This window comes from Rhinichthys klamathensis, unplaced genomic scaffold (genome assembly GCF_029890125.1).
Source record: "Rhinichthys klamathensis goyatoka isolate OS25496 unplaced genomic scaffold, OSU_Roscu_1.1 h1tg000272l_1, whole genome shotgun sequence".
Lineage (NCBI taxonomy): Eukaryota > Metazoa > Chordata > Actinopteri > Cypriniformes > Leuciscidae > Rhinichthys > Rhinichthys klamathensis.
The window spans coordinates 178,501-204,942 of NW_026606792.1; the positions used below are offsets into that span (position 1 = coordinate 178,501).

A 26,442-nucleotide genomic window follows, 5' to 3' on the forward strand; every position below is an offset into this window, starting at 1 on the left:
TATTCTAGGTTGCGATGGTCCGTGATCACTAGGACCTCCAGGCAGTGACGCCACGCTTCTGGTGCCAGCTTGATAGCAAGGAGCTCACGGTTACCAAAGTCGTAGTTCTGCACTTTTGGGGAGAGCTTTTTGAAGTATGCGCATGGACAGATTCCTCTGCTGCTGAGACAACACTGCTCCAATGCCTAAGGTGGCGAGTCTGGCGACATCTACTTCCACCACAAAGGGGAGGTAGGGGTTGGCATGAATGATGATAGGTATGTCAGTGGATTGCAGTGGCTTCCTGCTACATTGTTCATACTAGATAGAGAGGCAGCCGCATCCCTTCTCCAAGATTCGAGCAAACATTACCTTTGTCATCTCTTTGCTCTCTGGACACATTTTGCAATGGGCAAATACTACTTGGAAGTAGTCCCCATCATGCAATTAGCGGTGAGGCAGGATCAGTGGTGAAGCACCTGCAGATCTAAAAAACTACCAGATGAGCCCAGTAGCCATATAAATGTCTAGATTGAAGACATTACCAATTCATTCTCTCACTAAAAATGCAAGGAAAGAATGCGGTGTAATGTTCTTATTACATTCAGTTTTTGTAATTATATGTATAATCATTCAGTTACATAGTAGCATTTCACAGCAAGACAGCATTTTCAACACGTGAACCGCTTCTCTCCAGTGCAAGTACTCGTGTGAGCCTTAAGATTTCCGTTTTGTGAAAAACTCTTGCCACACAGTTTACAGATGAAATGTTTCTCTCCAGTGTGAAGTCTCATATGAGTGCTGAGGCTACTTTTATGACTAAAACAATTTCCACAGTGATGACATATACAACTGTTCTCTCCTGAGTGAATCCTCATGTGGCAATTAAGGGTTACTTTACGTGTGAAAATCCTTCCACACTGATCACATGTGAACGGTCTTTTTCCAATGAGTGGTTTCTCTCCAGTGTGAATGATAATGTGATACCTAAGATTTACAACTGTTGTGAAGCGCTTTCCACATTGATCACATATGAACAGCTTTTCTCCAGTGTGAATTCTCATGTGGGAATTAAGGGTGTTTTTATGTGCAAAACTCTGTCCACAATGAGAGCAAGTATAAGGCTTTTCTCCAGTGTGAATTCTCATGTGGACATTAAGGTTTTGTTTTTGAGTGAAACTCTTTCCACACTGTTGACAGGTGAAACGACTCTCTCCAGTGTGAATTCTGATGTGGACATTAAGGCTTTGTATTTGAGTGAAACTCTTTCCACACTGTTGGCATGTGAAAGGCTTCTCTCCAGTGTGAACTCTCATGTGGATTTCAAGGTTTCGTTTTTGACTTTTTTTTTTTCACATAGACGGCAAGTGAAATAACTGTTAGGTTTGGTCTTTTGAGCTCTTTTTCGTGAGCGAGTCTTTTCCATCACTGTGGATTTCTTTCCAGTCATGAAATCATGATGTTTCTTATACTGATCTTTCTCTTCCATTCCATTCGGTTCTTGACTCTCCTCTTTCAACGGCATCAGGTCTAAGGCGAAAACAGACGAATACAAGTTAACAACACTTTAATGGCACAAAACAGCAGACATAAAAAACAACTTAAAGCATCAAAGCCTACTGAAATAAGTCTACTGAAAGAGTTGTCTGCAATTTTTCAGGACTTTCAACACTTTTTAGTTTTCAACGACACTATTAAATACATGTTACTATACTATACATAAAAATGCAGACTAAGGACAGAAATAAACTAAGAAACTCAGATGTATATTGTGACATGAGGGCAATGTGGTTGTCAGCTGTCATAATCATGTCATTGGAAAATAAGAAAACTACACATCTAGTGCACATTTTGTATTCCTCCCTAAATCAAACACTCCAGATTCAACTCATTAGTAGTGACTTCTGAAGTGGGAGTACTTTATCAACGAGGACTGAAAAGCTAAATCAGCTGTCCTACTAACAGAAAGTTTGCCAGGCCAAAACACAGCTGACAACCTCACACCAAAATTAATTGATGTGGTGGAGACTTGGGGACTGGGAAAGTGTCTGCATGTGTTAAGTCACAAACATTGTGGCAGCAAACTCTCCCGGATGGGTGCAATGGGACTAAATAGCCTGTTTTGGACATAAACTGCAGCTGGTGGTTAATGACGTTGTTTAATGACGTTGCTGGTGGTTTAAATGCGTTTGTGCATCGGGTTATCATTACAGCTAGGCAGCTTGTCAGACACTTCAACCACAACATCCCTACATACAAGGCACTTGAGGTGAAAATAAGAACAAATGAAACTTCCGAAACACCAGCTTATTCAATCGTGCAAAACAAGATGAAACTCAGTGTGTGACGTGTTTGGAAGACTTCTTCAACAATGGTTCTGTCTAACCGAATGGTAACAAAGCTGCAAGAAACCAGAACCTTCGAGATCGGAGATGAATACTGGCAGAGATTGCGCCAGTGTTGGAAACCTTAAAATGTCAATAGAAAAGGACGTGTCAATTTCCAATATTTACCCCATCACATTTAACCTCCTAAACCAGTGGTTCTCAACCTTTTTTGGGCCAGCGCACTTTATCCAATATCCAGGTCCCTGACCCTGCTGTGCGCTTGCGGCATCTATTATGAGCGCGTCGCTCCTACATTTGTAATAACAAATATGCACGCGCATAAAACGGCTTATGTGAATGGCCCCTGACTGGTTCGCGTCGGCACTCGGCACGCTGCGGAGTAGCACAGTAGGATACCAAGACGCCAGCAATTTTATTTACCGCTAGAGTGCCAAAAGTTACAGACTGCAGCTTTCATATGTAATTAAAAAGCATGTCACTCAGTGTTAATTTCGTTGACGAAAATAACGACGAAAATTATTCGTCAACGACATTTTTTCACAGACGAAAACGAGACGATAACTAAATAAAACCTAGTTTTGAATGACAAAGACTATGACGAAAATCTATTGACATTTTCGTCAACGAATAAAAACTAGACGAAAATGTTAGATAGTGACGATTTGGGAAGCGATCCGTCAGAACTGATGTCCTGCGTGTGTGGTAGATGCGCACATTTGTAGGCTACTGTAACGTGATCTACCCCGCGGTCATAAAACGTTAAAAAAATGTGAACGTCTGGGAGAATGAGTAGGGCAGACATATAGATCTCTGAATAAGAGTGACGATGCAAAAAAGAGCTCTATTCGGTGCAGTTTTCTGTGCGCACACACCTAACCCGAAGCGTGCAGTCATGCACAATACACCTACAGCGCGCGAGTAGGCTACTGAATTGAGCTCTCTTTCGTGTCTGAATGGAGAAATACACAACAGTATGTCTAAATGTCCTTTTTGGAGAGTATTCATGTAAACTATGCTGGTTATGTCTTAAACTGTGAGTGTGTCGGATGTGCATCAGTGCAATTGTATCCGCATGTCATTGGACATGATCCGACGTCTTAAAGTGACAGTGTCAATAAACCTAATGCGGTCCGTGTCCTTAATTTTGATCAAGCAACAAAAGAAAAAGAGAAAAGCATTCACTGTTTGTTAATAGCTTTAATAAGGATTAATTATATTTAATTCATACAAATAAATATGTCTGCTTGAAAGAATAAAGAATGATGTGTAAGTAGTTAAAAGGAATGAATATATCATTCATTGTAAAGAAGACTGTGTTGTACTTTAGGAAAAGTGGTTTTATTTCATTTTAAGATATTTTTTAAGTAACAGCAGTTAAATCTGTATCTGTATTGCATGTTCAAACTTAAAAATCATTCATATTAATAGGTTAATAGATGTTTTCTCCGGGAGTATGGGTTTGGAAATTTTAGAGAAATTCTAAATTAACACATTACAATTGAACTAAACCCATTATATTTTAGTCGACTAAATCTACTGTAGATTTAGTCGACTAAAATGTTATTGTATTTCGTCGACTAAAACTAGACTAAAACTAAAACAATTCAGATGACTAAAATATGACTAAAACTAAATGGCATTTTAGTCAAAAGACTAAGACTAAAACTAAATCAAAATTTGCTGACAAAATTAACACTGATGTCACTAAAAGCCAAAAAATAGATTTGATTTGACTAAACAGTGGGGATATTATTATCATAGTTTCCCAGAGAGCAAAAAAGTCATCTGAAGTAGAAATTAGCCTATATACAGTGGGGAGAACAAGTATTTAGCCCTATTCGCACGGGATAAGTATTACCTGGTGACCTCTAGTCATTTGTAATAATTCCAGAGGTTGTCTGTGATCTTAATCCCGTGCAAATCGGCCATATCTGTAATTTGTAAAGTAAAAATTCCCCCGCAAATGACCTATCATATTTTGCCGAACACCGAGGTCCTGTAATAATATTAGTCCCGCGCGAATCGGCATCTCTGTGATTTTGCGGGGTCGTATATAATTTTTTCAAAGTTTTTGTTTCCTGTGCGCTTTTTTTATCAGTCTTTCGCGAGTAATGGAGTGTTTTGATAGTATTTTGGGTGCTGTGTCAAATAGCTATAGCCTACACCATACAACTATACAATTTGCAGAAAGTGAAAGCTGAAAACCATCAGAAGAGCAAAAACAAAAATAATGATTTGATGGAGATGAATGACATAGCTGCATGCGGTAAGGAACATTATTCTGTTTATGACATATCATACAGCTAGACCTATAACTACAAGACATTTCCAAGCAATAACCTATTGACATCATATCCGGGAGATAAGTCAGTAAATTCGAGTAAAATCACAGGCTTCACTTACCCCGTGCGAATGCGCCACACGAAATCAAGTGTGTTGGGGAGTAATTTCTAAATCACACGTGGTCCCCAGGTAATACTTATCCCATCAGAATAGGGCTTTTGATTCACTGCCGATTTAGCAGGTTTTTCCACTTACAAAGCACGTAGAAGTCTGTAATTTTTATCGTAGGTACTCTTCAACTGTGTGTGACGGAATCTAAAACAAAAATCCAGAAAATCACATTGTATGATTTTTAAGTAATTAATTTGCATTTTATTTCATGACATAAGTATTTGATCATCTACCAACGAGTGAGAATTCCGGCTCTCACAGACCTGTTAGTTTCTCTTTAAGAAGCCCTCCTGTTCACCACTCATTACCTTTATTAACTGCACCTGTTTGAACCCGTTACCTGTATAAAAGACACCTGTCCACACACTCAATCAAACAGACTCCAACCTCTCCACAATGGCCAAGACTAGAGAGCTGTGTAAGGACATCAGGTAAAATTGTAGACCTGCACAAGGCTGGGATGGGCTACAGGACAATAGGCAAGCAGCTTGGTGAGAAGGCAACAACAGTTGGTGCAATCATTAGAAAATGGAAGTTGTTCAAGATGACGGTCAATCTCCCTCTGTCTGGGGCTCCATGCAAGATCTCACCTCATGGGGCATCAGTGATCATGAGGAAGGTGAGGGATCAGCCCAGAACTACATGGCAGGACCTGGTCAATGACCTGAAGAGAGCTGGGACCACAGTCTCAAATAAAACCATTAGTAACACACTACGCCGTCATGGATTAAAATCCTGTAGCGTACGCAAGTTTCCCCTGTTCAAGCCAGCGCATGTCCAGGCCCGTCTGAAGTTTGCCAATGACCATCTGGATGATCCAGAGGAGGAATGGGAGAAGGTCATGTGGTCTGATGAGAGAAAAATAGAGCTTTTTGGTCTAAACTCCACTCACCGTGTTTGGAGGAAGAAGGAGGATGAGTACAACCCCAAGAATACCATCCCAACCGTGAAGCATGGAGCAAAGGGGACAGGACGACTGCACCGTGTTGAGGGGAGGATGGATGGGGCCATGTATCGCCAGATCTTGGCCAACAACCTCCTTCCCTCAGTAAGAGCATTGAAGATGGGTCGAAGCATCTCACGGTCCTGGAGTAGCCTAACCAGTCTCCAGACCTGAACCCAATAGAAAATCTTTGGAGGGAGCTAAAAGTCCGTATTGCCCAGCGACAGCCCCGAAACCTGAAGGATCTGGAGAAGGTCTGTATGGAGGAGTTGGCCAAAATCCCTGCTGCAGTGTGTGCAAACCTGGTCAAGAACTACAGGAAACGTATGATCTCTGTAACTGCAAACAAAGGTTTCTGTACCAAATATTAAGGTCTGCTTTTCTGATGTATCAAATACTTATGTCATAGACATTAACAATAACTACTGCCCCTTTATTTCACGACCCTGCAGCACCCCTAATCACTCTGCCCTATTCATCCCCCCCAACGGATCTTCCATATCAAGGGAATGGTTTAGAACTCATCTAGTGACATTCCTTCAGAACTGCGGGCTATCATCTCATCTGTATACCGGACATTCATTCAGAACCGGTGCTGCTACAACGGCAGCTGAACGCAGGATTCCATCCTCGTCAATCAAGCTCCTGGGCAGATGGTCTTCTTCAGCATTCGAATCCTATATAAGATGCGATGCTCAAACCATCAGGAATGCTCAGCAAGCTCTCTCAAGTCATTTCATAGGTACATTCTTAATTCAAACTACTGGTGGTGGTGTTTTTCATATGCTCTAAAATTCTAAAATCACTTTAATTCCCAATCTACCCCACTCAGGGCCTAAGCAACCCCTCTAACTCCACGGGTGAAGGGTCCTCAAGCACAGTCTTCATGCACCTCCGTCTAACGTGACTCACTATACTGAACCTCAGACCTAAACTATATTTTATATTACTCACATTCTCTTTTGCTAACCATAAAGATAACTTTGTTCCTTAACAAGCATCAGGTAAGTTTACAGCATATCATAAACTCCTTATACTTAAATCTCATGCGGTAAGTATACTATCTATACAAACTTCTGGTTGTGGAGGCAGTTTCCCATACTTATTTCATTTCACAGATTATGCGTCTTGCTTTTTCCATTCTGTCCATCGAGGCTGACTCACGCACCCACGCCGTCTTCTCAACACCATGGCCTAACGTGGGCCCCTTTTCATTACCTATGTAGCCTTCTTGTGTTGTGGTTTCTCTCTTTTGTGAAAAATACCTTTTCAGAGATCTTTGATGCCAGAAATTTTAGACTATTTTACAACAAAGCCGGGCATCTTCTGCAGAAGACAACTCCAGATTTTTACTCAGCTCACACATATATACCATACATCCTTTTCCAAAAATAACACACCCTATAGATATTCTTGAGTAAAAGGTATTGTACCATGTGACATACTAGAATATAATTTACAGCTGCAAGCAATATTCCGGGCCTTCTGCAGGCTTCAGAAAGTCAAACCAAAGTCACCCACAGAGGAAATAATAGTGTACAAACATATAGCTATATTATATTATATTACTTATTTTCTAAATAATAAAATATTCTACACTCGCACACTGCCTTTTTCACAGCCAACTCTGCCTTTCTCTTACCTCAGCCTACCGTGGCCGTATACATGGCCTACGCGGCTTTTCGTACTCTGGCCTAACGTGGCAGTCTTTCACAGTCTACGTGGCATTACTCACAACACTTTAGGCCAGTGGTTCTCAAACTTTTTCGGTCATTCCCCACTTTGGACAAGGGGGAGTTTTCAAGCCCCACCTGCCCCCATCGCCCCGACACAATGCTTATGAAATACGTAACAAGCTTAAAATGTTCCAATTTATTGAAGTAACAAGTAGTATCAGTATAGTAACAAGTTGTATCTAAATACAAATTAACTATCTACATCAAATAACAGCAAGTTCAAAAATAAAGAAAATGAAGTGCATCTGTGTCATAACTTGCATGAAATTCAAAAATAGAGAAAATAAAAGTGCCTCAAAAATAGAAAATAAATAAAAGTTCCACTTTGCAATCTGTTAAAAAAAGAAAAGAAGAGAAATCCATTTGGCAAGACAGGTCTATTTATCCCTGCATTAGTGACTGCAATGAGCCTGTTTTGCATTGCACAATTTCTTAAAGCAGGGTTGCAAATTGATACTGCCACTCTCAAATCATGTTCAATGTTCAGAGAAATTTCATGTCTTGTCGTAAGCCACAACATAATGACGTCACATATTTTCCAACCCAGCCCTCAGCCCCCACTTACGCATGAAACAGCTTCCAGCGCGCCTGGCCATCGGCGCGAAGCATAGGCTACATATCTATGGGCGCAAAAGTTTGTTCCGCTACAATTAATATGCCGACGTCACGTCAATCATTATTTTTGGGGGTGGGGAATTCCTGTTACTTGTTGTCGCCCCCGGGGGTGATCGGTCTAATAAGCGGCAACACACAGCTATAAGGACGGTTTGCTCTCACACGCGCTGCATTAATAGTCACACACACACACACACGCGCGCGCGCAGTCACTCTCTACTCTAGTGCGCGGTCTTGCTCCAGATTCCGGGAGATTGGATCTCATTTGTGGGCGTCAAGGAGCCGCTATCAATATGCGAGAGACTCCCGGAACTTCCGGGACATTTGGGATGTCTGGATAAAGATATAAAGGCATAAAAAGGAAAATTTCCTCCCGTTTGGCGCACCCCACCTGTCACGTCTCTATTCCCCACCAGTGGGGCGCACCCCACACTTTGAGAACTGCTGCTTTAGGTAATGGCCTAATGATTCGCTCTGTTTAATGATTTTAACACCTATGTCAATGTCTGTATATTTTAAAAATATAATTTTCTTTGCCTAAATATTTTAGGTACTTCATCAAAGGAATCCTCCAACTGGTGGGTATCTATTTCCTTTCTCAGTTCTTTGGGGATATGGCTCCGCCCCCGCCTTCATCTTCAGGCTGGAACTGCAAGTGTCTGCTACCCTCCGGATTTGGACTACGGACGGGACCTACGACAAAGAACTTTATCGTTTCATCTATTTGACACTAATTTGCATACAACTGTTAAATAAATCGAATTGTTCTCTTGCCACCTGAGTCTTTCTGGTAGAACTTGAAGCAGTTTGTTGTAGACCAGAACTTATTAATTGTCAGTTGCATGAATTTACCTCTGTATCAAATACAGAAGTCATCCCCATAAAGGCTGCAGTGCATCATTTTCCCAATTACATTTGCAATATTATTTATTTTGATACTAAAAAGAGTCACTAATATAATACTGCCTTGAGGTACTCCTAATTTTTGTTTGTGTAAATCTGAGAGTATTTATTACTCTGACTTAAAAAAAATCTGTCAGATAAGTTTGCAATAAAAAGTTTTTAATAAAAATAGGCAGCCGTCCTCTGAAACCAAGTTGGTGCAAATCCTTTAAAATACCATACTTCCGAGTTGTATCATAAGCTTTTTCTAGATCAAAGAAAACGGCTATTGCATGTTCCTTTCTTATAAATGCATCCCATGTGTAATTCTCAGGCTAATGAGGTGATCCCATGGTGCTTCTCACTCTCCTAAAGCCACACAGAGCATCACTTAAGACAATTTGACTCCAGCATAGAAGTCGTTCATTGACCATCCTTTCCATAGTTTTACATTAACAACTTGTTAAAGCAATTGGACGATAATTGGATGGATCACTGAGACCCTTTCCTGATTTTGGGATGGAAATTATCACTGCTTCTTTCCAAGATGATGGAATCATTTCTGATATTCAAATGGAGTTAAAAATTATCAAAAGCGAACCAGATAGATTTAGAAGATTTAAGATTTAAAATTCTTTAAAAGGTGATAGTGAAAGTTATCTGGACCAACAGCTGTATGTGATCTGTTTATGGCCCTCAGCATGGTGAAAAGTTGGTTATATTGACTCCAAATGATCAGATAAAAAGTTAACATTTCTTTTCTTCTGCAGCCTGAATTGCTTTAAAGGCAGGGAGGCAATTTTCCGTGGATGAGTTTTTCCCAAAAGTTTCTGCAAGGATATTAACAATTTCTTGTTTTGTGGTTATAACTTCATCTTGACGCTTGATGTCTTGAATTAGAGGTCCACAATTCTTCCCCATCATTCCCTGAATCAGATTCCAGACTTTTTTGCAGAAGTCTTTGTAGATATGCTGGACACAAATGGTCTCCAACTGAGCCTCATATATTATTCACTCTGCTTGTGCTCTGCTTATTTCTAATTTGATGAGGTTTACTGTTGTTGGACTTTGGAAAAAGTTTTGCTTTTTCGCTTTTTTTTTCTGTCAGTTTTCATTAAACCATGGCAATCGTTTAACAGTAACAGTGTGTAAACACACAAACAACAAATAATGAACTGAAAGAACTTAAGAGCTTAAATAGACAGGATAACGAACAAAATACAAACAGGTGGGATCTAATTTACGAGTAAACAAGGTGACAAAGTGGCAGGAAACAAAGGAAAACCAAGTAGATAACTAATAAGGCAGTGTCTACATTAATTCGGATACATTTGAAAACGGCATTTTCGTTTAAAAACGCTCAGCATTCAGGCCGGTCACCATATATTTGGTCTAAAACGAGATTGATCTCATGCAGGGCCGGCGCTCCGCACACGCACATCACACACTTCGCGTAGGGCACCAAGTGCTTGGGGTGGGCACCAACAAATCTGGGTCGTGAAAAATCATCACAATAGGCTACTAGTATAAATAACAAATAAAATATGTCTAAAGCATGTTAATATACAACAGCAATACAAAAGTAATATAGGCCTAGACCAAATTAGTCGAGAAAAAGGTGAATCTCCTGTGCCAGTCTCCCTCTGGTGCCCCCTCCTTCCCCACCTCCCAGTGGTCTGTTCGATTATGCCTCAATCAATGTCAAATTTGGCAGACACCGCCCTCAGACATGGCCTCGAAAAGGCACCAAGGGTCGGGGGCGGAAAAAAGGAAAAAGAAGAGACAGCGGGATGATACTCGCGCGTCGCTTGCAGGTAAGACAATATTTTAAATAAAAATGTTAGTTTAGTAGCGTGGGCGCCCTTGCGTCGTGTATGCATGTCCAGGGGCGCGTCGCTAGTAGTGCAAATGATCCGGGGCAGGCTTTTTTAGCCCTGCATGTTGAATCTTTTATTTTAACGGCGGTCCGGGGGTTTCTCCCCCGGGAAATTTTGAAACTTGGGCTGTTTAAGATGCAGTTAGTTTGTTTGAGAAGAAAAGGAAGACCGCTTAGATACGTTTTTTCGTTGTCGTTCTATGGGGATAATGCGGTCATTTTCAAGAGGTTCATAGGCCAAGGCCCAAGAGCGACATCTGTTGGTGAAACTGCAATTAGAAAAAAAAAAACCACAATCTCAGTGTTTGTATATTTTCATATTCACAGAGTTGTCAAATTATTAGGGCTGGGAAAAGATTAATCGCATCCAAAATAAAAGTTTGTGTCTACATGATATATGTGTGTGTACTGTGTATAATTATTTTGTATATATAAATACACACACATATGCACGTATATATTTAAGAAATATTTGCATGTATATACTGTATATGTTTATATATAATTTATATTATATATAAATTTAAATATTTGATATATAAATAACAAATATTTCTTAAATACATACATGCAAATGTGTATTTATATATATACAAAATAATTATACACAGTACACAAACATATATCATTCATGTAGACTTTTGACTCCAAACTTTTATTTTGGATGCGATTAATCGCGATTAATCTTTTCCCAGCCCTACAAATTATGCACAGAATTATTATATTGTGCCTCATCAGACCTCTTTTAAAGGTAAAATAGAGTTTTGAATTTTAAATGTTCCAGTGACACATAGGCCTATATAAAAGACTAATGTGTGCAATATTTTAGTATGATGGTTATTGATGGTTCAATCAAAAATGCATTTCAGTAGAATCCCTGAATATTTTGTCTTGTATTTCTAAATGCAGGGTCAATGCTAAAATACATGCAAGGAGCAACTCAAGGCCAGGAGGAAGAACCATCAACCAGCAGTTGTAGCCAGGAACACCAGCCACCAACCAGCTCAGACTCTGCAACAGCACCTAGCCCAGGTACAGATACAAGTCGGCACACAACTGCATCCACTTCTCAAGGCAGAGTGAGTCCTGTCACTGAGGGGCCATCTGAGGGGCCAAGTGATACTGCAGAGCCATATGTGCCCCCTCCAACTGATCCTGCTCTATGGTCAGCTCACATCTTAGATGCTGATCGTGTGGAAATTGTGCGGAGAGGGCCTTTTAAAGTCAGCTCTGATTTTAATTTCCCTAAGGGACCGGATGGAAGAGCATTTCATACTAGCCTCCAGTTCAAAGTTCTCCCTAATGGAGAAAAGGTGCACAGGAGCTGGGTAGTGTACTCTCCACCAGTGTTGGGCAAGTTACTTTTAAAAAGTAATTAGTTACAGTTACTAGTTACTTCTTCCAAAAAGTAACTAAATTAGTTACTCAGTTACAAATTTTAAAAGTAACTAGTTACTTAAGAAAGTAACTATTGCGTTACTTTCAAGTAAAATTAAATTTTAAATGCTCAAATGTGACCCCACCTCTACCCCTCTTTAACGGAACTTAAAATACATGTGCATGTTCAATTATTTATGATAAATCTGAATATTATAATGAAATGGACACTTAATACAATAGGCCTACATTATTAACAGAAACATGAAACATTGTACACACATCTAAAAAAAAAAATGTTGTTGTGGGACAAAGTGAGACTAGCCTCCAATCAAATGCCATGTATGTAGATATTATGTTTATATAGTGGATCAATGCAAATAACACAATAGATGTTTTGGAACTTTTGATATTTATTGCCCCTCAACAGGCCACAACTGGGCAAAATTAAATTAAGCTTGTTAAGCAATATACCAAAAAGACTGACTGTCTTGTGTTGTTCCTTGTGTGTCCTGTCCTGTCCGACTATGCGTTATGATGGGTCGTTCGCAATTCATGAGCGTTAGCCGTTAGTGATGATGGATCGACTCGTTCGCGAATGAGCTTTTGATGGGTCGTTCGCGATTCGCGAATGAGCCGACTCTAAGAGCCATATCTCGCATATCTGAAGAGCCGACTCTATTTTTTACAAATTTAGCCTATAGAAATTAAATAATTATGTAATAAAAATTGAAATATTATAGTCAAAGTCATTTAAAGAGCCGTTTGTGAGCCAAAAGAGCCGGCTCAGTGAGCTGAGACAAAAGAGCCGAATGCCCATCACTACTATGCGTGCTTTCGAAGACCCGCCTAACTCTACCTCTGATTGGCTTACAATGACATTTTACTCTACCTCAGCCAATCGTCAGCATTTATGCGCTTGTCTCGTGCTCTGCCCACTAACCAAGGAAGAACAGTAAACAAAGTATTTGCCTCTCGCTCAGAGATCTAGTTGGTCTGATGAAAAAAAAAACAGCTTCATCAGTTATAGTAACGCGCCGCTTTTTTGGCAGTAACGGTAACGGCGTTATTAAGATGAGAAGAGTAATCAATTAGATTACTCGTTACTGGAAAAAGTAATGTTATTAATAACGCCGTTATTCCCATCACTGCTCTCCACAGAACAATGCTGTGTCCTGCTTTGCATGCAAGCTTTTTAGCACAAAAGATATAAAGCTGACTGCAGAGGGCCACAGTGATTGGTCTAACATCAACACCAGTTTGAGGGGTCATGAGTGTAGCCAAGATCACACACAGTGCATGCTCAAGTGGAGAGAACTGGACACACAGCTAAAGAAGGGCATGGCAATAGATCAGCAGGAGTTGACACTACTGGAGGCAGAAAGGAAAAGGTGGCGAGAGATTCTCAAACGCTTGCTCTCAATCACTCTCTCACTTCTGACCGTCTTTATGAGCTAGACAATGGCAACTTCTTGAAGGAAGTAGAGCTTATGGCAACATATGACCCTGTAATGGAAAATCATTTGGCCAGAATAAAAGATGTGAGTTCCCACACACATTACCTCAGCCATGAGATACAAAACAAACTAATTCAGATCATCTCTTCAGAGACACTACGCACCATTGTGATACAAATCCATTTGGCCAAATATTTCTCTATCATGAGTCACACGGAACAGATGTCAGTCATAGTGCGCATTGTCTGTTTCCAACTGCAACCAGACATTAAAGAATACTTTCTAGGATATATTGATGTGGAGAAACTACTGGCCTTAACCTGTCCAATGTTGTCCTTGAGAAATTGAAGGAGCTTGGTATTCCTTTTGAAAATTGTCGAGGACAGGCCTATGACAATGGAGCCAACATGAGAGGGAAGAAGCAAGGTGTTCAGGCTAGACTGCTACAGTTGAACCCAAGAGCATTGTTTGTCCCTTGTGGAGCTCACACTATGAACCTTGTCATAGCTGATGCTGCCAAGTCCTCACAAGATGCCACTGGCTACTTTGGGTATTTGCAGAAGCTGTTCAATTTCTTCTCCGGTGCCACCCAGCGATGGTCCATTTTAACAAAACATGTTAAACTCACTCTGAAATCTTGGAGTGACGTTAGATGGGAGAGTAGGCTTTAGAGTGTAACAGCTGTCCGAAATCAAACAAAGGAAGTGAGAGATGCTGTTCTGGAGGCAAGGGAGGCTGTTAATGATCCAGTGGCAAAAGTGGAGGCTCAAGCTCTTGCTGAGGAAGTAGCCTCATTTCGTTTTGTGCTTTGCTCTGTTGTGTGGTGTGCTCAGGTAAAGGACTAGATGTTACAATCCCGGAATCCACGTATCCCAAGATGGATATACTATAAGCTGGAAATAGGAGAGATATTGAGACAAGTGCCAAGGATCACTGGCTTCATTGGGGTCATCAGGTGGGCACCCTCCTTCACGAGTGTTTCGATGATTAACCCACAACACCTCCAGAGGGCTATATCGGCAATACCTAGCGTCCCAGGTTTGCCCCCCTCGGCTTGTGATCCCCCCTTGCTCAACTACTGTTACTGTCTACAGGCCCAGATACTATCCTTTCTCTTCAACCACAGCCAACGGCTGGCCTCCTCTGCTGCATTGGAAAGGGATTTCACAATCTGCCGCAGAGCCTGACCTCGCATTCCTAGGTCCTTCAAAAACCGGACTGAGGAGCGGCCGACAAACCCTCTACAGCCGACCTCCACTGGGTAGATCCTGACTTTCCACCCACGCTGCTCAGCATCAGCTACCAGTTCTGAGTACTTTAGCCTCTTACGTTCATACGCCTCCTCCACTGAGTCCTCCCATGGCACTGTCAGTTCCACTAGGAAGGCCATGCGAAGGGTGGGGGACCAAAAGACGATGTCAGGTCTAAGGTTTGTTACTGCAATCTCAATGGGGAAGTGCAACCGCTGGTTTAGATCCACTAACAACTTCCAGTCTCGTGCTTTGTGCAGCAGGCCCGGATATAAGCTGGATCCCTGCGATCTACTTGGTGTTATACCTGCACGAACAAAGGCCATTGATGGATACTGCTTGGCTGGCAGAGGCGGGAGGGTATTTGTGGCTGTTCGCTTGGCCTCAAGGCTGGCCGCCAAGCATCTTAGCACCTGGTTATGCCGCCATGTATAACGGCCTTGTGCCAAGCTTGTTTTACAGCCAACCAAGATGTGCTTTAGGTTTGCTGAAGAGGGACACAGGGAGCAGGTGGCATCTTCCCCATACCACTGCTGGAGGTTAGTTGGTGATGGTAAGACATCATAAACTGCTCGAATGAGGAAGCTGACTCGGTATGCCTCCATCCCCCACAGCTCCCTCCAGGAGAGTTTCCTCTTTTCTACCTCCTTCCAATGTGTCCATTGGCCTTGTTTCACATGTGAGACTGCCTTTGTAAGCCTCATCACCTGCTCCTGTTTGCGTATTTCTTCCACGACTAAACCTCGCCGTTGTAAAGGAGATGCTTTGTGCCAGAATGGTACATTTTCCCCAACTGCACGTGCCCGACAATTTCTTGGTGCCTAAGAGCAGATTTTGCTTGCTCTGACGCCACAGCTGAGGACCACTTTCTTCCAGTCGATCGGGTAAGCACAGTTCCAGCAACTACAGTGTCTCGAGACTCTGACAGAGTCATCTCAAGCCTCACCTTGGCACACTTAAACTCCTCGGTAAGGCAGGACACAGGTAGCTCTAAAACACCTTTTCCATACAGTGCTGTGTTGGTAATGCACCTGGGAAGACCAAGCCACTTCTTAGCATAAGAGCTAACCAGCCGCTCCAGCTTTTCGACCTTGGAAAGAGGAATATCGTAGACAGTCAGTGGCCACATTAGGCGTGGAAGGAGGTCAAACTGCAGGCACCAGAGTTTTAGACTGCCAGGCAATAAGGTGCTGTCGATGCTCTTCAAGCCATTTTTGGTGACCTCTTTGAGTTGGACAACCTGCTCGGTGTCCTTCAATGAAGCGTCATACCATCGTCCGAGGCTCTTAACAGGTTTCTCTGCCACTGTTGGTATTGGTTCTCCATCAATGAAGAAGCGATGCTCTGTCAACTTTCCTTTCACAATAGATACACTCCTGGACTTACAAGGCTTTATTTTCATTCGAGCCCACTTGATGGTGTCCTGAAGCTTGCCTAAGAGTCGCCGGGTACAAGCTTTGGTGGTCGTAAGAGTGGTTAGGTCATCCATGTATGCCCTGATTGGAGGGAGCCTGAGTCCGGCTGCTGAGCGCTCCCCTCCAACCACCCAACGTGACGCACGAATGATAACCTCCATAGCCATTGTGAAAGTCAGAGGAGAGATGGTGCATCCAGCCATTATCCCTACTTCCAAGTGCTGCCATGCAGTAGTATACTGCTCTGTTATGAGGCATAGCTGTATATCCTGAAAGTAGGACTGGACTAGATTGAGGATCGGTTTTGGCACACCAAAGTAACAAAATGCCATCCAGAGAAGATTGTGTGGGACAGATCCAAAAGCATTTGCAAAATCCAGAAAAACAACATGCAGGTCTCTGGACTCCCTCTTGGCAGATTGAATTTGGTGCCAGATCATGGATGTATGCTCCAAACACCCTGAGAAGCCCGGAATACCTGCTTTTTGCACCGTTGTATCAATGTACCCATTTTTCTCAAGGTAAAGGGCTAATCTACGTGCCAGAATGCTGAAAAAAATCTTGCCCTCTACATTCAAGAGGCAGATGTGACGAAATTGGTCGACAGCAGTAGAGTTCTTTTCTTTGGGGATAAGGACCCCTCCTGCCCTTCTCCATACTGTTGGTATCTCCTGCTTCTGCCACACCACTTTCATCAGCTTCCACAAGAACTTCAGCACACCTGGTGCATTCTTGTAAATCTTGTAGGGAACACCATTTGGCCCCGGGGAAGATGCTGTTCTTGCACCCCGGACTGTTGTAACTACCTCATTCCACTTTGGTGGGCAGGTTTCAAATGAAAAGTGTGGGGGATGTATAGGTGGCATGTCAGAGGGGAGAACAATTGGGTCATTACGATGGGGGTCTGAATGGACCTCCCTCAAATATCCCTCAAGGTCTTCTTTTGATGTTACCAGATTGCCGCTCTTTTCCTTTACGAAGAGACCTTTTGTAAACCGGAAGGGATCACTAAAGAACTTGGCTCTTGATTGTTCTTTTTTCCGACGCCTCTTCCTCAGGTATTCTGCTCTACGCAAAGTTGCAAGTCTGCTTTTGATCTCAGCTTGGAGCACATTTATTCCATCCTTCTCCTCTTCAGAAGCTTTCCTCCACTGTTTCTTCAGTAACCGTCTTTCTTTAACCAGCTGATCTATCTCCTGTTGTCTCCTGGATTTGATTTTGGTGGTGCATAGGTTTCTGGTGCCGCTCACAGTTCCAAATCTTTCAGCTCCGTAGTTGTAAATTAACTCTCCCATTTTTTCCATTTTCTTCACAGCTGATCCCTTGAGTTGTTCCAACAGACAACCAAGATCCTCATCGACATTTTGCCAATCTTTTTGCTCATGGGATTTAGGCCATTTCACAAGTGGTCTTCGTCCCTGGATCTTCTTTTCAGTAGCGGGCTGTGGAATGAAGGCCTCAGCACTCCCTTCAGTATGATGTACCATCTACCCACTAGCAGGGTTATTGATGTTCTGCAGACTGTGGGGTTCTTCCTGCTGCTGAACTTCACTCGACTGACTCGGCTTGCTCCGTAAGAAGTATTGGTTGATGCGAGTTCCCTGCACTTGTGGCTTCATACACTTCTTCCTGCCTTGATGGATCCGCAGGCCATTGAGGGATGTAACTTTGGCCCACCCACAGCTGCACCTCTGGAGCAAAGGACCTTGTTCTATTGTAACCTCATGTACAGTGGCATTCCTTCTCATTGTCTGGTTCGGTCCTGGGTCATTAGCCGTGTAGTCCTCCGATGAGTCATCTTGCGCCCCCGCTCTCGCTGACTCAAGGGGTATCTTCTTTATTGAGTTTTCTGTAGCCATAAATGGGTGGTACCTGTGCACTAACAAATGCCAGGTGCCCCCTGCTACAGGTAGCTAGCCTGTAACAGGCCCGTTGGGGTCTTTCCCTCCTGTCAGCAGTCTTTCCAAGCGGTCACCGGATCTTCCCCCTGGTTGCCAGTTGCTCTCTTCACAACAGTCACTGGTTATACCAGGATTGAGCTCAGGTAAAGGACTAGATGTTACAATCCCGGAATCCACGTATCCCAAGATGGATATACTATAAGCTGGAAATAGGAGAGATATTGAGACAAGTGCCAAGGATCACTGGCTTCATTGGGGTCATCAGGTGGGCACCCTCCTTCACGAGTGTTTCGATGATTAACCCACAACACCTCCAGAGGGCTCATCGGCAATACCTAGCGTCCCAGGTTTGCCCCCCTCGGCTTGTGATCCCCCCTTGCTCAACTACTGTTACTGTCTACAGGCCCAGATACTATCCTTTCTCTTCAACCACAGCCAACGGCTGGCCTCCTCTGCTGCATTGGAAAGGGATTTCACAATCTGCCGCAGAGCCTGACCTCGCATTCCTAGGTCCTTCAAAAACCGGACTGAGGAGCGGCCGACAAACCCTCTACAGCCGACCTCCACTGGGTAGATCCTGACTTTCCACCCACGCTGCTCAGCATCAGCTGCCAGTTCTGAGTACTTTAGCCTCTTACGTTCATACGCCTCCTCCACTGAGTCCTCCCATGGCACTGTCAGTTCCACTAGGAAGGCCATGCGAAGGGTGGGGGACCAAAAGACGATGTCAGGTCTAAGGTTTGTTACTGCAATCTCAATGGGGAAGTGCAACCGCTGGTTTAGATCCACTAACAACTTCCAGTCTCGTGCTTTGTGCAGCAGGCCCGGATATAAGCTGGATCCCTGCGATCTACTTGGTGTTATACCTGCACGAACAAAGGCCATTGATGGATACTGCTTGGCTGGCAGAGGCGGGAGGGTATTTGTGGCTGTTCGCTTGGCCTCAAGGCTGGCTGCCAAGCATCTTAGCACCTGGTTATGCCGCCATGTATAACGGCCTTGTGCCAAGCTTGTTTTACAGCCAACCAAGATGTGCTTTAGGTTTGCTGAAGAGGGACACAGGGAGCAGGTGGCATCTTCCCCATACCACTGCTGGAGGTTAGTTGGTGATGGTAAGACATCATAAACTGCTCGAATGAGGAAGCTGACTCGGTATGCCTCCATCCCCCACAGCTCCCTCCAGGAGAGTTTCCTCTTTTCTACGTCCTTCCAATGTGTCCATTGGCCTTGTTTCACATGTGAGACTGCCTTTGTAAGCCTCATCACCTGCTCCTGTGAACTACTTACCATTACAAACCAGGTGAACAAGCTACTGCAATCCAGTTCCATGCAGCTTGATGTTGCTGTCAGGGTCATTGACAGTACCAAAATCAACCTCTCCAAATACAGACAATCTGGGTTTGATGAGGCTGTGTCAACTGCCAAGGAACTCTGTGAGGCCCTGAATAAAGAAACAGAGCTTAAGGAGAAAAGGCTCAGGAGCACAAAAAGGCACTTTGCATACGAAGCTGCTGATGAGCCCCTCAATGATGCCCTTAAAAAGTTTGAAGTCACATTTTTCAATTGTGTTGTGGACTCTGCTTTAATGTCACTACAGGAGAGGTTTGAGACCATGAATCAAGTCAAAGAAAAATTTGGAGTGCTGCTTGACTTCAGCAAAGTGAACGGAATGTCCAAGGAGGACTTGAAGAGACACTGCAATGAAGTACACAAGACAATGACGGATAAGGGACTGGCTGATATTGATGGACCTGAGATGATGCAGGAAATCATCAACCTTCCTCAGCTTTCACCACAGACATCTGCCTTGGAAATGCTGACATTTCTGCATAACAATCGGCTTCAAGAGGTATATCCCAATCTGTGGATTGCTCTTCGTATTGCACTGACTCTCCCTGTCACAGTTGCCTCTGCTGAGCGAAGCTTTTCAAAGCTCAAACTCATCAAAACGTACATGCGTTCATCAGTGGGGCAGGAACGTTTAAGTGGTCTGGCTGTCATCAGCATCAATGGGGACGTGGCTCAGAAACTGTCATATGATGACCTGAAAGCTGATTTTGCAGCATCAAGCATTTTTGCTTAGGGCACCCTAATGGCCAGCGCCGGCCCTGATCTCATGTATTGCCGCAGGTAAGCAAATGCGAGTGAATTTCCTGTCATCTTTGCAGGACAGTGAAATGAAGAGTGTTCAAAGTAGCAACAGTGTGAAAGTGAATCGCACAAACAGGTACAAAACCGGTATAAACGTGAATATCTATTCGTACAATATGCGTCACATGACTAAACTTACATCAGCGTTTTTTAAATACCTCCGTTTTGACAGTCCACACTACAAATTGTAAAACGGCTTTTTCAAATTTATCCACTTTGAAGAGAGTTTTCAAAAAGCTTAGTTTTTATTCATAAAAAACGCCATCTCAGTGTGAACGGAAGGCCAAAAAAGAGAGAAAAAGATGCGTTTTCAAACGTAAACGTATGCACAAGGCCTTAATTAGGACACTCATATATGAAATGAAAATATCAATCATTTCTGTAGATCATTTTAATAAGGATCGAATAAACTAACCTGTTTGTTCCTCAGTATCTTCATGTTTCACGCTGAACACTTCTTCAATCTTTATGTCTTCACTCTCCTCTTTAATCAACGCCATCTTTATAATAGTGTCACGTGGATCTCAGATGTTTCTCCGGGAGTTTTCCTGTGTGTTTGGACAATTTGTCATGTTTAAGATGAGAATAATTAACAGAAAGAAGAATACATCCACAGTAAATCTCTATGTGTGTCTCAATCAGCTGTAGTTCAGTAGTTCAGCGCACTGGTGAGGGAGTCAGTCAGAGAGAGAGTGCATGGACTTAAATCAATCTGACAAAAATCACTCAAAATAATAGGTAATAACAAACAAATTATACAGTACTTCATATAGAATAATTTGTAGATTTTATCACGTCGGCATGAAAATATTTGCTAAATAAAAACACTAAAACACTATAAATGCATAAAACCACAAACCTTTCTTCAGTCTAATCATAACAGTTTAGCACGGAGCAGCTTTATGATGTCATATGGCCAGGACAAAATAAAAGTCCTGTTCAATCTGCTGTCCAATATCCAGAGTCCATAGATATATTTAATACATGTCATGGGAATTCATGGTGAAATATATATTTTAATACATGTTGTACAGTTATGTGATGAAAAAGATTAGGAATTGCTAATAACTTGTTTAAAAGGATTTATTCGTTCTTAAAGCACAGTTCATGTGTCAGCATTGAAATCCATATATCTTCCACAAGAACCGGTAACACTTTATTTTGATAGTCCACTTTAGACATTCTACTAACTATAAGTAACTTTGGAGCTACATGTCAACTAACTGTCATTAGAGTATTAATAGACTGTCTGCTTAATATCTGCTAACGATTTATTTTGTTGGTCCCCCAACAGACATTCTACTGACTATAAGTAACTTAGCAACTACAAGTAAACTTGTTCTCCTAACCCAGACCCTAACACGTAACCATAACCTAACAGTCTATTGACAGTCTCCTACAGTCTACTAATTCTCTAATGACAGTTAGTTGACATGTAGTTAAAAAGTTACTTATAGTTAGTAGAATGTCTAAAGTGACTATCGAAATAAAGTGTAACCCAAGAACCAGTAAAAGAAATAACAAAAAATGCAATAAAAATGTTAAGGTTAATGTTAATACTAAAAAAAGTATTGACAAAAATCCTGTACCCTGCATGTCTGATCGTTGCGGTTCCCTGTGTTTGTCTTTTCTGGTGTTCTATAATACACATCTTCTGATTACAACATTACTATCTTTGTCTGTGACGGATATCCATCCTGTTAAGCATTTACAATGACTTCATAAAGTCAGCAATAAATAAAGTATCAATGAAAATGTATTGATGTCAAAACTTACAAACAAAACTTAAAAAGTTTTTTCTTTAAAAACATTAAGTACAATTCATACATATTTGAGTGGTGTTTTACCTTAATAAAGGTTTAATTTGATTGATAAACCTTTATTCTATAATAATAAAATATTTGTTTATGATAAAGTTTATTATACTTAATTTAGTCTTTTAGGTAACACTTTATTTTAAAGTGCTTGTAATAAGCAGTAATTAACAGTTAATAAGACACTTATAAGACCTTATAAGATGCATATAAGATGCATAAAAGCATTAACTAATTCTAATAAATAAATTAAATTAAATAATACATTTTTCAAGTATCAATACATTGCACTTTTAGAACAGCCGAACAAACATAAATGGTAACACAAACTCCCAGTCCCTTAAAAATTGACCTTCCCAAGAGGGAGTAGTTTCCCTGATCTCTTCAGGGCCTGGACCTTTAATTAACCCTTATATGAAGTAGCTAATGCTTATATGCATCTTATAAGGTCTTATAAGTGTCTTATTAACTGTTAATTACTGCTTATTACAAACACCTTAAAATAAAGTGTTACCGTCTTTTATTTAGACAGAGGCTAGGTTCAGCCCCGACAAAAAGTTGCAAAACTTTTTTTAAATGGAAATGGTGGTGCGTTGAACACCCTGTTCTGATGCTGCAAGAGTTGCAACTATGGCAGCTGTATGTTTAATAGGTAGTTGTGACATTTGTTTGTGATGTTATGTTGAATTTATCGTGCTTTGGTCGTTAATCGCTATTCGCTGAGATGGTAAGTTTAGCAGTAAGATCGTAGCACATCTCAATTCTCAAATTTTTTTATATAATAAAATCACTGTATATGGTATTTGGATGGCTGATAACTCAATATGTTCCAGCCGTCACCGTGACTCTGGCCAATTTTCGGGCATTCCTCTGGACTGGCATTGAATCACTACAGGACAAGGTCCCTACAACTGCATTTAAAAAGCCATTTCTTTAAAATGATTCAGTTGATAAATAGTTCTCTAGGAGAGAGCATAGGCTAATTATTTCCCAAATCATAAGTCTGCTATTCTATTACATATTGATAAACCTTGTGTATTTGTTTACAGTAGCAGTTATTAATGTTAATGTAGTGCTAGTCATTTGTCCTGCATTAGTTATTGATTAGTTTTGCATGAATTATTAATCTTTTTCAGTAGTTCCCTTTCGAGAGGTTCCTCCTATTGCGTAATAGCTTTACGCTATGGGAAAACTCCTTTTCTCGAGAAATATTGAAGTCTTTATGTAAAACGCATTGCAGCTGCACAGCATACAGCAATAAGCGAGGCAGCTCGGTCATTGGCTGGGCTGCGGAAACTTGCACGAACCAATGACAGGGCGACTCTGAACCCGCTTCCAATGAGCGTGCTTCGAGCCCGCCAAGATGGGCGTGGCCAAGGGCTATATATTGGGCGCCCCGTCGTCTGAGTTCTTTAGATTTAATCTCCTTCAGCAAAGAACCTTCTCTTCGCTGGATCCTCCGGATTTGTTGGAGTTTTTTCGCCGCCGCCGTCGACAAGCCTACAGCAGGACTGCTTCGAGGACGCCGGCGCCTTCAGCCGCCTTCGATCGCCCTTCTGCTAAGCCATCCGGCGCGCACCATCTATATCCTTTTTCAAAAGCTTCAGTGTTCGCCCCCGCGACACTTTTCTAAAAGAGCAAATTTTACAAGGCGTTGTTTCAAATGCCTTCCTGCGCCTCGTGTCGAGGCCCTCTTCAGGACGGGGATCGTCACATCATTTGCGCCCGCTGCTTGGGACCGGACCACGCAGAGGCTGCCCTTACTCGAGGCGGATGTCCCGAGTGTGACGCCCTGGGCCTCACCGAGCTGCGCGCTCGCTTCGCCGTTTTCACCGCGAAAGAGCCCACCTCTTCCGTGCTGCCATCTCCTCTAGTCGAGCCGCGAAAGAAAAAACGCCGCTCACAGAGGCCGCCGGAGCACGCGGTTTGCAGTGATGTCACGCCGGGCCAATCCCCGCGTGCTTCACCACCACCCGAAGACTCCCCGCCGCCAGTCCAGTTCACACAGGCGGACCAGCACCCCTCCAGCGGAGCGATGGGGCTCGTCTCGTTTGGCGCGTCAGGGGATGACGATGATAAGGATGACAGTTTTTCCGGTGATGCTGCATCCGACGATTGGCCGGGCTCGTCCTTCGACCCCGCGCCATCGACATTAGCGGGCACGAGCGCGGGCTCCAGCATGGACTCGGAGATCGTCCGCATTCTCTCTAAGGCCGTGGAAGACCTCGGGCTCGACTGGTCTTCCCCGGAAGAACCCGCCCGCAGCCGACTGGACGAGTGGTTCCTGCAGGGGCGCCGACAGGCCCCTCGACAAAGACCCTCCCCCTTCTTCCCGGAAGTTCACGACGAACTCACGAAGTCGTGGAAAGCCCCGCACTCCGCTCGCCTGAAGCCTTCTTTTTCTTTGTCGCTCTCCTCTGTGGACGGCGCGAAAGAAAGAGGCTATGAGGGGACTCCGCCCCTCGAGGAGGCTGTGGCCAATCATCTGTGTCCGCCCTCCAACGCTGGATGGAAAGCTAAAGCTTCTCATCCCTCGAAGCCTTGCCGGTCTACTTCAGCTCTCGCCGGTCGCGCATACGCCGCCGCCGGCCAAGCTGCATCAGCGCTTCACTCTATGGCTGTCCTCCAGGTATTTCAAGCCAAACTTCTCCGCAGTATGGACGAGTCTGGACCCGATCCTGAGGCATTTAAGGACCTACGCAGCACCACTGACATAGCGCTGCGAGCTACAAAAGCCACCGCCCAATCCATCGGCCGTGCTATGGCTAACCTGACTGTCCTTGAGCGCAATCTGTGGCTGACGCTAACAGAGATGAAGGATGCAGATAAGGCGTCATTTCTCGACGCGCCTATCTCCCAAAGCGGCCTGTTTGGACCAGCGGTGAAGGAGTTCGCAGAGCGCTTCACCGAAGCCCGTAAGGACTCACAGGCTATGCGTCACTTCCTGCCCAAGCGATCTAGCTCATCGCAGAGCCGCCAACGGTCGCCTCAGCAGCAGCGAGCTAAGACGGCGCCCCCCGTTTCTCAGCCCAAACCTGAAACGGATTTTCGACGCCGCTCGCGCTCCGCCAACAGGAAACAACCGCCCGAGCGACGGGGACCTCGGCCCAGGATTGTGCTGAACCCAGAGCCTCGTAAGTCCTCCTAGCTACAGGGAGGAAAAGGGAGAGCGCGTGTCTCGCAAGAGCCGGACCGTTCTCTCCAAAACGTTTAAAGCATTACCCAGTCCCCTCACAGGCGGCTGGAAATGTCTATACAGCAGCCAATGTGCCAGCCACACAGCTCGCCCACCTGCAAACAAACGCCGTTTTTACGGCGACACACAGAAATCACATAAAGAGCTATTTTCTGCCTGTGTCATTAAAGGGTCACGTGTCCACACCAAAGTGCGCATTCCCACATATCAAAACTGTCAACGCAGTGCCAAATGTTTTCCCAGCTCAGGCTGGACGCCCCATAAATGTAGATGGTGTGCCTACTGTCACGTATGCACTACTACACACAAGCACTGTTCCCACAGTTATAAACACTTCCCCAGTAAAAGCGGGAAGTTGTATAAGAGTAGCGCGTGTGCCCGCTGTTATGCACGCACCCCATCTCACAAACACTTTTTATATGGCCAAAAACCTCCCGCCACGAGCGGGAAGTTTTATGAAAATGGCGCGCGTGCCTACCACAGTCTATGCACCCCCACCCATAAGCACTATACACACAGTGTTAAACATTTCCCCATCTCACTCTGTGAGCATGACAGCGAGCGTGCCTGTAATCTCACACGCACCCCTGCACTCGGCATTCGACAGAGCTACTCAGCGCGCGCCCGCACCGCTGAGAGCTGTGAGCTCGGTATTAACACAGAACGATTCGCTGGCGGGAGCCATACGTCACTGTGACACGCCCCCGGCCAGCATTCAGCCCATATCTGTGCGAGCGAAAGCTTGGGAAAATATCCCCGACATGCCGAAATGGGTTTTGAACATAATAAAACACGGTTACTCGCTCCAATTCGCTCGCAGACCGCCCCGCTTCACAGCAGTGGTAGAGACGAAAGTGAGAAAAGATGTTTCACATGTTCTACGCACCGAGATGCTCAAACTGATAGAGAAGGGCGCTATAGAAACAGTGCCCCCCTCTATGAGCGAGGCAGGTTTTTACAGCCGCTATTTTCTCGTCCCGAAAAAGGATGGCGGTCTCCGCCCCATTCTAGATCTCAGACATCTGAACAAAGCTTTAATGATTCGCTC

At 43.4% G+C, this 26,442-nt stretch overlaps 1 protein-coding gene across 1 annotated transcript in view; it reads right to left on the bottom strand.

The window, feature by feature from the left end:
- Positions 1–582: 582 nt before the first annotated feature.
- LOC130102438 (gastrula zinc finger protein XlCGF8.2DB-like) overlaps positions 583–26,442 on the bottom strand; it is a 61,876-nt gene continuing 36,016 nt past the window's right edge. Inside the window, exon 3 of the mRNA XM_056268469.1 lies at positions 583–1,295. Coding sequence (XP_056124444.1) covers positions 651–1,295 — 645 coding nt within the window. The 3' untranslated portion in view covers positions 583–650. The remainder of the gene's footprint in view (positions 1,296–26,442) is intronic.